Source organism: Ambystoma mexicanum, chromosome 14, assembly GCF_040938575.1.
Source record: "Ambystoma mexicanum isolate Mex_15411 chromosome 14, UKY_AmexF1_1, whole genome shotgun sequence".
Taxonomy (NCBI): Eukaryota; Metazoa; Chordata; class Amphibia; order Caudata; family Ambystomatidae; genus Ambystoma; species Ambystoma mexicanum.
In genome coordinates, this window is record NC_090940.1 from 127840617 (window position 1) to 127858277 (window position 17661).

The 17661-nt window shown below is 42.9% G+C and overlaps 1 protein-coding gene across 38 annotated transcripts in view; it reads left to right on the plus strand.

Annotated features, from left to right (window-relative positions):
• GPHN (gephyrin) overlaps positions 1 to 17661 on the plus strand; it is a 2801546-nt gene that overhangs the window by 935077 nt on the left and 1848808 nt on the right. For all 38 annotated transcript variants that reach the window (XM_069638674.1, XM_069638676.1, XM_069638677.1 and 35 more), the window contains exon 5: positions 5790 to 5884. In XM_069638674.1, the coding sequence (XP_069494775.1) occupies positions 5790 to 5884 (95 nt within the window). The remainder of the gene's footprint in view (positions 1 to 5789; positions 5885 to 17661) is intronic.

The following is a 17661-nucleotide window of genomic DNA, read 5'->3' on the forward strand; positions in this document are numbered from 1 at the left end:
TGTTTAGTTAGATACTCTGGGTTGCTGCTGAATGGTCTGTATTTTTTGGCAATTTTTGGATCTTTCTATGGACCGTGGTCCAAGATGTCTGTCATATCATCTTGTTCAAAAGGAGTAGGCCTGATCCAGCCTAAAAACTCTATAACCTTACTTATTAGCTTTCTATATGAGGAGTCAGCATGTTCAGTTGGATCTGGTTTGCCAAACTCTAACTTGGGAGAGGTATCTAACCCACTGGCTGACTGAAGGTTGTCATAGAAGTCCCTTAATCTGGACTCATCGGCGATTGGCTCTTGTGGCTCATTTGGGGTGCCGAATTGTAGCCCAAAAGGTGGTGTGTTATCATCAGAAGGATGATCTTCCTCATAAATGGCTGATAAAGACTTTAAAAGGTCTTTTTTAGGTAAAGGTTTGAAAATATTTTCCTGTAGCACCACTGGCTTCAACAATTTTGAAGAAATCGTCAACAATGACCTCGAAGTCGGGATCGCCTTAGCCGTCATCGACTTCGATACCAGTGTCGATGACTCCGACGCAGTCAGCAAAGGCGTCAACGTAGTCGACCTCTTGTGCTTCTTTGATAGAACCCCCGATGGGCTAGGTTCCTGACTCTCAAAGCCCTCAACGATTTCTCATCGTATCGAGATCTTTCTCGATGCAGCACCGGCTTAAGGCTCGGTTTCGAAGATTTTGTCTTCGACTTCCCTGTGTCGTCTTTTTGCAGATCGACAGGGGTTGTGGGCTTTCTGCTTGTTCTTCGAGGGGGTCAAGGCCACATTCTCGAAGATCTTAAGCATCTCACTTTGCAGGGGAGTCCGATTTCGTTGGACACCTGATTACCTCAGACAAGGAATCACTGGTGGTCAAAGGTGACCTATGATGCCGTTTCTTAGCCTTCTTTGAAGAAGATGAAAAATGGCGTGATCGACTGCTCGATCAAGACAGTTTTGAATTTTTACGTTGAGAGGAATCCCTCGACTCATAGGTCTTTTTTTAGCTCTTCGAATGGGACTTCGAAGGTAACCTCCCCACTGCCAATTTACCTTTACGCTCCTAGAGAGCCTTTTCGGTCATCACCTGACAGGAGCCGCAGTCTGAGGTACGATGCCCGGAACCAAAGCACCACAGACATACACGATGGGGATCGGTGATCGACATCTTTGATCCACAGTCTTGGCACTTCTTGAAGCCCCCCTCAGGCGTCGATGGTGCAGACAAAGACATTTTCGAAACGAAAATAACTAGTTATTTCACAGAAGAACTGAAGCATGCCGTAATTCTCTCGAAGTGTTAGCTCGGAAAAACAGAACTGAAACCAATGGGCGCAGTGTGCGCTACTTATACTGATGACGTCGCCAGTCGAATAGAGGCCCCCGAGGGACATCGACGAGACGGCTCACAGCGCCCCCTGTCGAAAAGAAATTCTAAAGCAGCTGAAGCTGGATAGTTAATTATCATAAGATGGGGAGGACACAATGCATTCGAATGTCAGTATCTGTGAATTGCCTTCTTAACCCAGAAGTAGAACCCCATATTATGCATAATATTCTTTAACTAGTGAGCATGCTTGTTGGGTGTGGAGGGAGTCAACCAGAGATGTAAGTCTCCAAGTATCAGGCTTTATCAGAAATAGTTAGAGCAGGATTTGTGTGCAGTCTGTACTGTAAACAAACTACATAGACCTTCTATTTACAATGTCTACAGCTGGTGAATATCAAGTATAATATTCAACATGGAGTTATCTATGATGTCTTATGGTTAGATCTCATGTAGACATAAGGGAGTCAAAACTATTAAATGTGTACTCTCTACATCAACCTATCAAAATCATTGCAGTCGAACAAAACATTTTTTATGAAAACACACATTGTTAAAAACATTAAAGTGTCATGTGCACCCCATAATGTGACTTGTGCATAACAATCATCATCACATTCTTTTACTTAGCAAATTGATCAAAATTCATAGAGCTACTCAGTAGCATTATAACCAGAATCATATACAATAGTGTCCACATTCAATGTAGTTCAGCAAGTGTCCAACTATCATTTACAATATCATCCTATTTAAACAATGATCCTGGATATCAAATATTGACATAAAGGCTTTATAATGCCCTCATTCATGCCAACCACAATGTTGCGGTTGCTACCTGATCCAACATGTTTCCTTCCGCAGGGTTCATTCAACACAATTTGGTAACTTATTCAGGGGATGTACAGAAATACTGCTTCAATGCTAGCCAGTATGTAACAGTTGACTCAATGACACGTTAAACAAGTGGACAGACTAGTGGACCGACTCAATTCACTCTGTACATTTGCTAAGTAAAAGAATGTGGTGGTTTTTATGCACAAGTCACTTAATGGGGTGCACATGACACTTTAATGTTTTTAACAATGTGTGTTTTCATTAAAGAAAATGTGTATGAATAAAATTATTTTGATATACAGAGTACAAATGTCATTGTTTCGACTCCCTTATGTCTATATGAGATCAAGCCATAAAAGACTGTAGATAACTCCATGGTGATTATTATACTTGATATTAACCAACCATAGACTTTGTGAATAGAGGGTCAAAGTATTTTTTGTTGACTGCTTTACCAGGGATGACCCTCTCTTGTAAAGCCTGGTGTCTCCCCCACAGTATAGACAGTCTGTGCTGTAGCCAGGTGGGCGATAGGCCACTGGGCACATTATAGATGTGGTGTTCTCAATAATGCATTTGCGGGTTAATGATTTGTCTTTTTCATGGTAGCCATGATGGAGAGTACTTACCTGGGTAGATTAGGGTTACTCTTCCTTCAGGTCTGTTTGAAGGATTATTAGTGATAAATGATCTTGTAATTGTCTGGTAGGGGAGTGTCAGGACTGGTAGCAACGTTGCCCAGGATGTTTTGGCAACGGCTAGTCGATCAATATTGTAGTCTTCATAGAAAGATGCACGTTGGTAGTGCTTTCTGTGGCTAGCATAGTATTAATGGTGCCCAGGATGAAGAAGTTAGTCTTTCTGGGCCTTTGTGGGATCTGGGGTGCCCGCAGTCATGTTCTGAGGTGGTCATGTTTTGAGACTTGCTAGGGAGATCCCTCCGACTTGATTGTGACACAAACTGAGCTAACGAGACTGCTGGACTCTCTGAATAGGAGAGGTCCACAGCACAGGAGGGAGTATGCTTGAGTGGGTGGCTTATGGGGGCTGTTGGTCCTGTTAATGAGGTGGTTGTCCCTGACTCTGGGCCTATCCTTGACTGAATTTGTGGGCAAAGGTGAATGAGTAGGAAGATGGGCGTTGGAGGTGAGCGTGGGAAGATTGAAAACAATTTTGAATATGAAGGAGGAAGGTAAGAGCTGACAGGCTAGCATGCTTGGCTGGGAACATTATTGTTCCTTTGTTGTACATGTGTATCATGACCCCCTTTTTTTAGGGGGAGATTGGGTATCTGTGTTTCCCACCTGAACCTAGTGTTAGGTGGAATAGGATCTTTTGTCGAGAAAATGGTTGTCAATGGAATAGACCATTTATCCGAATGGTGTATGTAGAGGATGTCAGTGACCCATCCTTTAGCATTAAGATCCCAGTAACAATCAGTGCTCGGCTGTTTGGAGTCTCCTGTAGATTATTATTATTTCTTTTTTTTACTTTTTCTGCTTTTGGTCCAGATATTATTAGCGGTATGGATGCTGAAACAGTGACTGAACAATTGAGATTCACTGAGGATTATGATGGGTGTCAGGTAAGAGATAGCAGTGAAAGAGCAGCTAAGGGCTGGAATGAGTGTAGGTGGAGAGGTGGGCTAGGATATGCCCCAGATAGTAAAATACAGGGGAAAAGGGCTGAGATGTGGATTGCACCAAGAGACGTGCAGAAATTGACAACCGGTGCAAAGGGCATGAGAGGTTTTCAGAGGGCTACGTCTGCTAAAAAGGAGCCGTATGTTAATGTTAAAGGATATTTGTACCGCGCACTATCACCACCGAGTGGTGCCCTGTCGCTCTGTATAAAGAATACATGTCGAGTCGAAATGCAAATATTGGAATCCGGTCCAGTAATAGCAATCCATTTTAAGCATGCACCTAGAGGCAAGATGCAATGTTTTGAAAAGAAACACTTGTTTCTAGTAATCATGCATGAAACGGGCCTACTGGCAATGTACAAATGTTTTAGAAAACCAGGACGCAGCGAGGTGCAATTTTAAACCACTAAGCATAATAATGGTAGTCTAATATTTGGAAAACAAGATGCAAATATCAGGAAGAACCAAGCCTACTGCTCCAGGTTATTACTTGGTCATCAGTCTAGTGGGAATATGCACATTTTCATGCAGGCAGGCATACTAATGGCAATTACTTGATCAATTCAGGATAGCTCAGGGGCAACGTGCTCGCCTTGGAAGCAAGACGACACGGAGCAACACAGGTTCGATTCCCAGGTCCGTGCTTAGAAACCTCTGGGTATTAAGCGCGTTATAAATAACCTATCATATCATAACATGCCACTAATGTGCTCTGAATGCTAAATTGCACCCACTGGTGAACAGGCTGAGTGTGAGAGCATTTGCCTTTGGGTGGGTCCAAAAGCTTTCTTGCAACTGTTGCAAACAGGCCAAAAGAAAGATATTACCTTTTTTTTTTGTATGGTAGGAGTTGATGACCCCTCTAGCCCATTTTGATTTTCTAAATGTATGCTTTCAGCATCTCTAGGTGAGTTAACAAATGTGCTTCTTATTAAAGAGAAATGATACCTCACATTTTAAGTGAACAGCTTGTCCTTTGCAGTTCATACATGCTCTTGGATTATTTGGGTCAAAACTTACTTCTTATTTCTCCTCTTTGCAATTCTTTAATTTCTGCACTGCCCAGCAACCATCGGTCTACTGCTACTTTTTTGACCATGCTCTGTTGCAAGACAGTCTTGAATCCACTTGTTCAATTGATTCAGAACTTAAATGGAGTTTTCATGATGTGAATAATCCAGTTGATTGGCTGCATTGTACATTAAATGATACTGTTTCCAAACTGCTGTTTCTTGCCAATACCCCTATATTCGTATCTGCAACTATCTCAATATGTCATGGATAGAACAAGTGTCAAGGCCAGGCTAACCCCTATCTGTTCCAAAAACCGAACAGTGGTTTAGAACCCTGTGATCAGTTCAACACGATTGACGGGTGTCTAAATAAATGACATATGGTAAATGCTTTTGTCATTTTCTGGCTCTGCGTTGACCCATTGAGTTTATACAGATATCGAAGATTGCAAATTAGTGCCACTAGTGTGATTGATGCATTTCAGTTGATTGCTTGCCACTTAAAATAGGAACACACCCATGCGTCTACTTTGTGTTTTGCATATTTTATTGTCTTTATGATATTTATTTATTGAGGGTACAGTGGTTTCGACGAGGAGCACTATGTATCAATCTAACGTTTCAAGTGTTTTGGTTTCATTGCTCTCAAACCCTCTTCATATGTGGATTCCTTCCTAACTCTAATCACATACATCCAAGGATATGGAACAGAAGAAACAGGTGTTTGTGTCCACAGCTTCACTGTATAAAGAAATTCACTTTCAAGAAGTAATCTTGGAGTCCAACGAATAGCAAATGTTGATTTAATCGAAAAGGCTATTTCTTCTTCAAGCACAGCAGCAGGAATTCTGGGTTTTTAAAGTATTAGGGGTCTACAAGTGTTTCATTCCGTTCCACTCCAAGTTCTAATTTAAGATTAAACAAATTTATATTTTATTTCACTGATTATGCTCAAGCAGATGTTTAATCTCTAATTGCAGGCGACGAGAGAAGTGATAGAACGGGAAGCCCCGGGGATGGCCTTGGCAATGCTGATGGGATCACTTAATGTTACTCCTCTGGGCATGCTTTCTAGGTAAGAGAGTTAAAACTAAAGTACAGTGCTCTGAGTTCTATATTGTATTGAAGGCTCCAAAGTTGGGGTTCACAGTATTTTGAGGGGGAAATTGCTTTTATGACCCCGACAAGGCATGGCCTAAATCTGACAATCCAACAAAAACACTTCATGAATGTTTGTTCCCGAATGATTTTGCAGTATTAATGTATTTGCCATTTGATTCTAATTATATTCGAGTTGTCATCGTAAAATGTTCCCGGAACATGCAGACATTTATAAAATATCAGCTTTTTATTAGGAGACACTTGCCATCAACCGACTGAACTCTGGCTGATTCTTTGGTAAACATACTTGGTGGTGTGGATCTTGATACATTCCAACTCATGATTACATTCTATGCAATTTTAGTTGGTTAAACTAAAGTAACATGTTTCCTTCATGGCAAATGCAGTGCACATTCCAAAACCCTCATCCCCTTCTTCCCCCTCCTTCTGCATCCTGTTTACCCTGCGTACCTACTTCTGCTGTTTGGTTTGCAAGTCACTGTAACTACTAGTTGACAAGGGTCTCAGTTCTTTAACACTGATGTGCATAGTTTGCTCTTCTGTTCTCCTTTCCTGTTAGATGCTGGTCTGTAGCATAGAATTGTGTTGGTGATTATATAATGCATAGACGTTGTATGCATTACATTGGCATGTATTGTTAACTCCAATAATAAATACGTTTTTTGATAAAACAGATGTGTTGAGTTGAAAAGTACAAACCACAACAATAATTGGAAAACTATCTCTAAATATTGGAGTATAGGGAGCATCATTAACCAGTCAGTATTGTAAGATAAAAGGAACAAAGTCACCTTAAACTGATCAATATATTTTACAACGTTAGAACGTACCATCATCTGCTATGCTGGTATTTATACAGTGCATCAATGTCTGGTAAGCTTCTCTGTGCTTCAGAATTGCATGACAGAAATGACGCAACTTGAAATAACAGACTAAATTAACAATTACATTTGCAACAAGTGCATTTTTAGAGCTTTCCGGAATTTAAAATTAGAGATGGAGCTTTTATGCTCACTGGGAACGAATTGGTGGCTGGTTACACAAATCCCCTTCCATCTATTCTGCTTATTTTAAATTCGATTAGTTCTAGAAATAGTGAAGACTGAGACCGTACATTTCTTTTTGGTGAACACGGATTTAATGTGTTCCTAATAAAAGATGGCACCGTTTTGTAGAAGGCTTGATGAGTAATATACATCACTTTGAAGCTAACTCTCTTCTACATCACCAACCTGTCGAGTGAGGCCAGTGCTGTAAATAATTACGCTGTTTGACTTCTAGTAGTTACCATTCTCAATCCTACATTCTGTAACCTCTGAAGCTGCAGAACCAAAATGGCTTGCAGACCAATATATTCCTTTTGCAAAATCCAAACAGAACATCACCATTGCCAATACTTAATGATTTCACTGTTTTACATGCAAAAAAGGGAAATGTGTTTCAGAAATTTCCGATTGAAGAATCCTGTCTTCAAAAAAATCTTCTCAAGACAGCTGTTCATCTGTCACATCTAATCCTTTTTCCCACTATTAAAATCTCTTTGCATTGAGCTTCAATGTATTTGCATCCAAGAATCAATGTCCAACATTTGTTTGGTGAAATTTGATCAATTTGAGGATGATGAAGGGGAGATTTTGATCAAAGGGGTCTGGCATTATTGTCATAATTTAGATCCTTTATTGCCATGGAGGTCCAGGATCTGCATCGGGGATAACATATACATGTTGAATAACAATGGAGAGAAAGCCACAGAGCGGTCTTAAATATCCAATCGTGTGCTGTTCTGTCAGAGAATGATGTGATCCACAGTGTTGAGGGGTGCCGATAAAGCACTCCACCTGTATCCACCAGATTCTGGATGTGGTCAGTCATAGTAGTAATGACTAACTCTCTGCTATGTTTTTCCTTAGAAAAGGAGACAGGGAGTGGGGGGGGGGGGGTAAATTGCATAGTTCCTGAGAGGAGATAAGACTTGCCAATCTTTTGTGAATTCTGTAATTTCTTTAATATTTTAAAGTAATATTTTTGATGATAGATTTGAAGCTTCACCACATCATTGTAGTATTCTGCACATTTATTTTGAGCTTTATACTTGGCCAAGGTATTTTCCATTCTGGGTACAAGGTTTGTTGGGCTCTCTATAAAAGCGCTTCTTCGACTTTACAGATAAAGGGGATGAAGGGCGAGATGCCTTTATATGAGAGCAAGCAAAGTTATTATGTGGAATGAGAGCCATTACCCTACAAAACATGAACCTCCAACGGATATATTTTGCCATCAGGTTTTTGAGGTGGTATTGAAAAAACAACCCCTCATATCTTGGGCAGAATTAGGCAAGTGTAGAAAAGGTAGCTATGTGATGGATTTTACTGTTTTATGAGGCAAATGCTCACCCATAACAGGGCTATGGACGTAAAGATCTGAGCATCCTTGCCCTTGTGATTCAGAAAAGAACATGTCCATTTAGAATTCCTTGTTTGAATATCACTCAAATGGTGGCACAGCAGCATATCCAGGGCTGCCAGATTAAGGTGGTAAGCAAACCTAAGTCAAGGAACTTTTACAGCAGCCTTGATTGAAGACATCCCCAATGTGTTCCTAACTACTTGGATCGGAATGCATCTAGAGAGGCCAAGAGCGCTTTTCTAAGTCCCTCCCCATCCAGTCGATCATACTCAAAACTCATGAAGGTGCTCCAAATAGTGCTCCCTTTGGCAATAATTGGATCAAATATTTTTTGGAATGCCTTAGTAACTGGGATTCAGCTGCCAACTTCCTGGTCCCATGCCAGATGAGCCATTTTCCGCTCCCCCCCACATTGCTGCCAAAGCTCATCCAGTCAAGGCATGTACATGTGTCTCTCAATTTAGCATTTGGTCAAAAACGCTTGTAAGGAGAAGGTGAGGACTTCGAGCAATTGATGTCGGAAGCGGCCTTGGTTGAGTGCAGTGGAGGTGTAGCTGGACATGTTTAATACACGCAGAGGTCCTTTGCTCTGCAGTTCTTCCCTAGTTGTGCCAGTGGTGAGCGAGCAGCGACTGAGTGAGAGAGCCAGAGGTGCTGTGGTGAGCAGGAGAACTCCGGTGTCTGGAGCGGGTGAGGTTGGGTAAACCTGCTTACTCTGCTGCTTTGTTTTCCTGCTTGCTTGTTGTTTCGTCTTGGTGTAGCTTGGAGCGAGAGGAGGATTCACTACTGATTCAGCATCTAGCGCTGCAAAAGAACAGTGAAGCGTAGTTGGTTTAAGTAAAGCAGGGGCAATCGGGTGCGCTTCTAATGTCCCTGTGGTGCTACGTGATAAACAGTAAGACATTGTCCTTTACCTGTATCAGTGTAAATGTATTTTATACGTAGTAAACTGGTCGTCCCCTCAGTCTGGCACCTTTTTGGAAGAGCAAACAGCTACTCCTGAGAGTAGCTACCAATTAACCAATGTGACCGCTGTGGATGAGATGGACATTTCCACTCTGAGAAATGTGACACCTCTGCCCAGTTGTGACTTCGCTCTAACCTGAACTAATATTAAAGGGATGACACAGATTTTTTTAGCCCGAGCAGTGCAAGTGTGGGGGATTGTGATGAATCCTATGGAAACATCACTAATCCCCACACCCCCCAGCCTAAAGCCCCCTCCCATATGGCCAGGGAAAGGCAGCAGCTACCTGATCTGACACTGGGGGTGATATTCTGGTGGTGGATCACATGGGAGGAGATGGCTGTCGGCAAGAAGCGGTGACTCCAACAGCAGAAACACAGTATTCTTCTCTATCCTGTGAAGAAGAACCTTTAATTCCAAAGTCCCAAATGGCATGTTGTCATTATTCAGAACCCTTTAGTGAAAAAACCCTGAAATCCCCCTTTTTTTTAAAAAACATTGCAGAAAAAATACTATTCACTCTTCATTTCTACAAAACACCCCTAAAACACCTTTAACATCTACTGTTTATTTTGGTTGTTATTTAAACAAGTATATCAAGCAATCTAACAAAAAATGGTTTAAAATTCCTTTGGACTCCCCAGTCCCAGAAAGCCTTAAATACTGAGATGAAGAAGAGGGATAAGGAGTAAATGTGGAGTGAAAGTAATATCAAGTTTAACGTGCGGTCTAGTTGTCAGGTTCACAATCTGCTGCGTGGGACATTTCAACCTGAAGATTATCGGCAATTAAAGGAAGTAGAGGAGAACTGCAGACAGAGCAGAGCAGGAAGTGGACCCAAAGGAGGAGGCAGGCACACAGAGACGAGCTGTGTTAGAAGAGCAGATGCTTAAAGGCAACCACCTGTCGGTGTGTGCAGTACCGGAGCAGCAGGAGTCCCGCAGGCTGACAGCAGGTGCACTGGAGTGACTGTTGGAAGAAAGACAGCCCCTGCCATACCGATGAACACTCAGTCCTGTGGGGTTGCTATGGTTCCATCTGCGAGCAAATGAAAAGCCTACGCAGGAACCAAATGAGTCTGCCAGACAGGGGAAGCCTGCCCAACAGTAAACCTTTGCTGCAGCTGCACGTTTCACCAGTGAGCCGACTCAGAGAGGTTGGGGGCCCCGGCACCTGCCAACAGACTTATAAACACTTGGGTGATATTTTTGAATACCGACCAAGTAGAAATGAAGGGCAAAAGTGGTACAAATCTCGTTATGAGATGCCACTTTGGGGAACCTTGGAACAAGCATTGCCAAAAGCCAATAAATAAAGTAGAAGAAGTTGACAGACAAAACTTGAAAAAGCCCCCATATATGAGACGCCAATACAGGAGAAGTTGGATCAAGTAATACCTAAAGTTAATAAGGTATAAACAGTGACGAAGTGCAACTGTGTTATACTTGGAAGAAAAGAAATCATTGTAGAAAGACCTGGTGAGAGATACGCATCAGGCAGTGAGCCCTCTTTGGAAAGAGATACCTGAGGAGACTGCATCTGCGAGAACCAGAAGGGGGGGGCGATACCTGACAGTAAAGTACACCAGGAATCCATAAGGTAAAGGAAAAGATGCATTGAAAGATGCCTGGCAAGAGAGTACACCAAGATATCTTAAGGTTCAGTTGAGAAATTTCTTTCCGAGTATACCAGGAAATCATTTTTGAACAGTTGTATAAAAGACATTTTATCATTTGAAGCAGGTGTTGAATTTAAACATTCTGCCATCCTGTAAAATAGAAACTACTTCCTTTTGCTATACTCCAAACAGTGTTGTGGAAAAGACATTTGCTTTGCCAACCTGCGGAAAGTATTTTGTGAAAGACATTTTCATTTACTTTAACATCACATTGTTGGAACAGGACCTTTTCAATAGTTTTCCTGAAATAGTTCAGGGGAAGGGAATCGATTCCTGGATGCAAGGATTGCTTTGTTGGAATTACACATTTGGATTTGTGCACATTTTCATTTAGTTGGAAACAGACCTTTACCTTACAACTTTCAATTGTGTATGTTAGTGTAAGGGTCAGATATATTTTGGACACAAGGTCAGCTTGATTTAGTTTTGTAGGCAGGGACACTCTCATTAGAATAGAGACAGATAGGCCGTTATCCAAACCCCTTTTTATTTGTAATAAAAATGACTAATGTTGAAAACGTTATAACTTTGTGTCCACCTCTCATTTCTGACCCCTCACAGGATCTTCCTACATCTCCCTTTCAACTTAATCTAGGTACTCGCCACAATCAAGATCTCAAATTGGGTGTAACAAGGCTTTGGCTGCTCTGGCGCATGAATTGGATGCTTCAGATGGCTCTAGACCCCTTTCTGACACAACGTCCTTATTTAAAACCCAACCAGATGAGCCACTATATTGTTCCTTGGATTCTTCATTTCCTACACCTACCACGCATTCGACCTATAGCTCCCCGCTTGTTGAAAGGAGTAAAGAGATGAGCATGCTTTCTTTGGTGGCTCTAAACTTTATTCTAAACTCGTTAGTCAAAGTATATGATCTGGTACAACCAGAAGTAAAGACTCGTACCTCTCAGTTGACTGCAATTCAAGCGAGGTTAGAGATTTACGTGTTTTATATTGAAAACAGTAATGTGCCGACTTGAGGAGACCAGTACATTGATGTGGGACGAGTCAATGCAGTGCCACTTAACTGATTCACAGCAGGCTGTTCAGTCCATGATACTAGACACACCTCCTTCATCTGCTTTTATTTCCGAATTTGCTCATTTGAGCAATTTGCCTTGCAGTGAGGATTTCAGTATATCTGCTTCGTTTTGTCATTTGTCTAGAGGCCGAATCTACTGTGAGGGAAGTATGAAAAAACTCCTCTAAAGGTAAAAGTCAAATTAAGAAAACTAAACAAAAAAAACATTAAAACTGCATCATATGAATTCCTGTGCGCTCTCTCCTTTCAGGAAAGAGACACATGCTTATTGGAGTCAGTTCAGCAAAAGCCACAGAGGAGCTCCCGATTCAATCTGCCAAGAAGGCCAATTTAGGCTCCAAGGTAAAAAAACACACACAAAAAGTTACACAAGAAAAAGGATTGCTCAATAGAGGCATCCAGAGTCATTTCACCTACGTGACAGCCTACAATGGATTCCACTGTTCAGACTGAGGATGTAGGAGGTGACTTTGGGTGGCCTCTTGGCAAAGTCTATCAGAATATATGAAGAACAACAAACTGTGGCGATAAGTACATCGTCTACTCAGATTCGACCTTTCAATTGAAAGTATATATTTTCTCAATACTTCCAGGCTGGTCGGTACAGCTGGTCTCTTTGGCGACCAAAAAGACTCACAAGGTACAATGTAAGTCTTATAAATTAGATCTAAAAAATCACATAAAAGGAACAGAATATCCCTTGGGTTGCAAAAACTAGATTTCAACAAGGTCGCAGGTCACTGGATAGACGGGTAGCCGGAAAGCCCGTCAAAAATAATCTAAGAGAATGAAAAACACTCCAGGACAGAGCGCCCAATCAGGTGCAGATGGTTTTTATTAGGTTAGATAATTTTCAAGAAAAATAATATCGCCCTTAATGTTGACACGTGTTTCGGCCCAGACGGCCTTCCTCAAAACAGGGCTAAATACATTCCTACCAAAATACAAATTATAAATAAATTAATTTGAAAAATTATAATAACCAAAATTGTATGTATTTAACAAAAATTATTGGTAGATTGTATATGATAGCATAAATTAAAAAAACACAAAAAACAGTATCCAATACCAAGCCAACCAGTAAGTAAGTGCAAAAATAGGCAATAGCAATCACAAAGGATCATTGTCAAGGTTACATGTTCATACGAAATGGAGAAAAGACACAAAAAACCCATTTGTATTGTGCACCAGACAGAAAGAAACAGGGTTGGCAATGGGAAGAATACATAGGAAGGGGTGATACAGCAATTAATGGGTGTGACCCAAATGTAAATCCATGAATGTACCAATATATGCAACAAAAAATGTGAAATAAAATAACAGCCACGATACAAGGAAAGGGGAGGTGGAGAGAGAACACGCATCCGAGAACACAAGACAAGAAAAAATAGAGAGAGAAAAATCCCATTAATATTGTTTCATCCAAATAATCTCATTGTTTGACGTCACTGTCTCAAAACTGTAGGGCTTACCCTTCGTGGGAGTTAGGCTAATCATCACAGATTTGTCCTAGGTCTGATCCCAATGATTAAGAAACTGTTGCTATAATAATCAAAAAGGGGCAATCATTAGTCATGTTCCCTCCAAAAAGAATCCATATGTACACAAGTTTTCATTCTAGTGTTAAATGAGATTAAGTTATAAAATGTTCATATATGCACGGTCCGTATAAGCGTGCTCAGCAAACCTTTCATAGGCATCTTATTCGTATAATTAATATGATCAACTATCAGCCCCAAAAGTTGGCTTGATGTTGCATAACCCAAATTAAGTTGTACAGAGTCACCAACAAGTGTAAGCGTAACTGCATTCCTTCGTGCTAATGCATACATTACAATTAGTTCCACAAACTCTGTGATATTAAAAAAACCCTCGGATATAAACATTGCCGTGCCGGAGCAAACCTGATTAGAACAATGAACAGCTCTTACCTTGTAAAAATCGTTAATGCAATTGTACACAAGTAAATTAAAACAAATAATACTAATTGAGAGATTTTAGGGCTGGAGAGATGCAGGCCCTGGGCTTGAGGTCAAGGATAAGTCTTTGAGGCCTATTCTGGATTAGCTGGAGGGGACTTAGAGAGTAAGACAGTAGATTAAGGAAGGGGCTATTGCAGTAGTCTAGCCTAGAGAGTACCGGAGCAGTAGAGACAATGAGCTTCAAGGGGAAATTGAGGAAAGGAAGGATTCCTTTGAGGTGGTAGAGTTGAAAGTGGGCCTTCTTGGCAAGGTCCTGGATGTGAGGAAGGGAGGAAGGAAAGAGTCGAAGATAACTCAAGGCTTTTGGCTTCAGGTGAAGGAGAAAGGGGAGAATCCATAGAGGGTGGCCAGAGTGAGGGGGAAGAAAAAAGGAGCAGGAGTCCCGATGGGAAGGATCTCTGTCTTGCTGGCATTGAGGTGGAGATCATTGGAGGCACACCAGGACTGGAGGCAGTCGGGAATGGTAGAGGAAGTAAGGAGAGGATCAGAGGGGAGTTTGAAGAAGAGTTGTGTACCATCTGCATAACACTGGAAGCAAGGGGAGAAGGTGGAAATGACGTGTGCAAGCAGAGCAAAATAGATGTTAAAGAGCCAGGGAGAAAGGTTGGAGCCCTGGGGGACGCCACAGGCAGAGTTCGAGGTGGGAGAGGAGAAAGAGACCAGGATAACCTGGGAGGGATGGTCCTTGAAGAAGGTTAGCCAGTCCAGTGCCTGCTCCAAGATAACTAGGGTATTGTGGAGCCTTTTTTTGAGGAGGGAGTGGTTGACTGTATCAAATGCAGAAGAGAGATCAAGTAGAATGAGAACAGCTGGAGAGTTAGAATCAAGAGAAGCAAGCAGTTCTTGGTGGGTGTTTAGATGAGCAGTTTCTGTGCCTTTGGATGCTCGGAATCCAGATTGATGGTCGTGTGGACAGCGAACCACCTCATTTTGCTGGGTCAGTTGGGGAAGGCCATCTTCTCCAAGAGTTTCCCAAGGAAAGGGGTGATAGAGATGGGGTGGAAGTTAGCCAGGCAAAACAGGTCTGCAGATAGATTTTACAAGAGGGGGCGAGGGGAAAGACCCAGTAGCAAAAGAGTGATTGCAGAAATCAGTAAGTGAAGGGGCAAGAGAGCCAATATTGTCCTTAATAGTTCTGAAAGAACACGGGAGACCTGTTTGGAGGAGTCATTCATAGAGTGGACAACTATAGTGACCTCCTCAGATGGAATAGAAGAGGAGGAGGAGGAGGAGGAGGAGGGAAATGCGGTCGGGGATGTGGCACCATATGTGGCAGGTGGGTGGGGCAAGGTGAGGTGGAAAGGGAAGCGAGGGTGCTCAGGATGTCCTGAGTTTTTACGGTGGAGTGTTTGGCCAGTGCATTGCAGAGGGCCTGGGAGGGAAGAGTTGAGGTGCAGACTGCAAAAAGGTTGTCTAGTTCCTTGCAGATTTTAAAGATTTCAACCATGTTGTTGGATGCACCAGAGACGCGAGCCTGGATGCGGTCCTCTTTCTGGGAGCGAATGTAGAGTCTGTATTGCCTTTGGAGAAGGAGACCGGCCTGTTTGTCAGAGGGTGAGCCTTAGGTCTGCCATTTCCGTTCTGGAGCTTGGCACTTGACTTTCAGGACTGCAAAGTCAGAGTTGTACAAGGTGTTAAGCTTGGAGGCTTGTTTCAGGTGGATCTTCATGACTGGGGCAAGGATGCCAAGAGTATTAGTGATGGCAAGGTGGAGGTTGCTGAGAGCTCCTCAGAGGTAGCGTCTGAGGTAGGGGACGGGGGGATGAAGGTGGATGCGGAGGCAGCAGCTGACACTCGTTTCATCGGACGGATATTCGTGATGAGGTTGGCAGGGCTTGGGGAGGTGCGGTCAGACCTCAGAGAGGACCCAGGGGAGAGGAGAGAATGGTCTGACCAGGAGAGTGGGGTGGTGAGGGGCAGGAGAGCAAAATATCAGTGTGGATGATGGCATCAAGTGTGTGGCCAGCCGAGTGGGTAGGACCAGAGGGGAGAATGGAGAGGGAACAGGAGGGGGAGGTGCAGAGGTCATGGAAGAGAGTGGATGCGGTGATTGAAGAGTCATGGTGGATGTTAAAGTCACCCAGGAAAAGGAATTTAGAGGTGGATTTGACGAGAGATGAGGAAAAATCCACCCATTCAGAGAGGAACAGGGTGGACAAGCCAGGTGGCCTGTAGATAGTGGCAGTGGTCTGGGAGGAAGTGGGATAGGTGACCAGCTTGCAAACCAGGCTCTCGAAGGAAGAGTAAGTCTGGGTGGGTATAAGGGAAGAAGGAACCCACTCAGGGAAGATTAGGGCAACCCCACCAGCAGCACGGTTAGGGCGAGGTTTGGACATGATCTTGTAGCCATCAGGGAGAAGGGTGTCAAACGCATTGACTGAACTGGCATTGAACCACGTCTCCGTAAGTGCAAGGATATCTAGGTCAAGGTCTTCAAGGAGGATGCAGATGCCGGCAGAGTGTTTAATAGCAGAACAAGCATTAAGCATGGCTAGATGCCAGAGGTCACTGCCTTTGAAGGTTTTTCGAGGTGGGGTGCAGGGGCGTGGTGCACCAGTCAGAGGAGGGGTAATAGGGAGAGAAGTAGGGAGTAGCATGTGTAGGAAGGAAGTTGATGAGGGACGGCAAGCACCGGTCTAAGAGGAGGTTGATATCAGTGAAAGTATCTCTGGAAATTGCGCTGACATGGGTGTCTGCAATGAGTATGCCGGGGTTAGTGGTCGGGATGTCTTTTTTTTAAGCTTTTTTTCTTCCAAACTTCGTGAAGGAGGAGGATGAGTTATAGTATAGCAGTTAAAATAGATAAGGGAGATGGTGAGCGTCATAGGGGCGTGGAGGAAATGGTGGAGAATAGAGGAGGGACTGCACAGCACGTGCAGAGACTCACCAGGTGGCCTAGTGGCCAAGGGAAAATAAGAAAACGGCAATGGAAACACTTTAGTACCAAAAATGGGGTGAAGAGTTGTAAAAAAAAACACACCAGGATTCAAGTTACCAAAAGCTCAGAAATGCAATGCAAAATGGGGTTTAGAAATGTTAAAAACATACCATGATTCGAATTACCGAAAGCACAGAAATGCATTGAAAATAGGGAGAAAGTAAGGCAAGGAAGGCAAAATGGCATAGGCACACCTCGGGTCAACAGCTGTTTCGATTAGTATAAAGGTGATAACAATATCCAGCCATGACTCACAGGAAATTCTTGAAGGGGAGAGAGTAGAGGTCCAAAGGCACAAGTTTGTGGGGCAGCAGGCTGCATGATTTTTGGCTGTTCAATGAGGTGTTGCCGGGGTGAGAGGAGGAGGGGGCCTTCCCAGCCCTGCCAGGCTCAGAGAGGGCTTTAGAGGAGGATATTTGAGAGGGGGCCGGCTTTCGCCCTACCGCCTCCTGGATTGGGCCTTTGATGGAGGATGGCCCAATCAGAACTGTTTGTGAGGGCAGGCACTGAGTAGACAGTCAAAACAGTGGCCATGATGCAAGTTCAAATCGGCCTGAAATTTAAATGAAATGAAGCCCAAATGAGCCTTGCACTGAGGTGGGCATAAAACTGCCAGAATGGGCAAAATAGCACTGCCAGGCAAAAAGCAAATCTAGCCTGGCAAATAGTATTCACAAGGAGAGCTTGATACAGACATTAAAACAAATGAAGCAC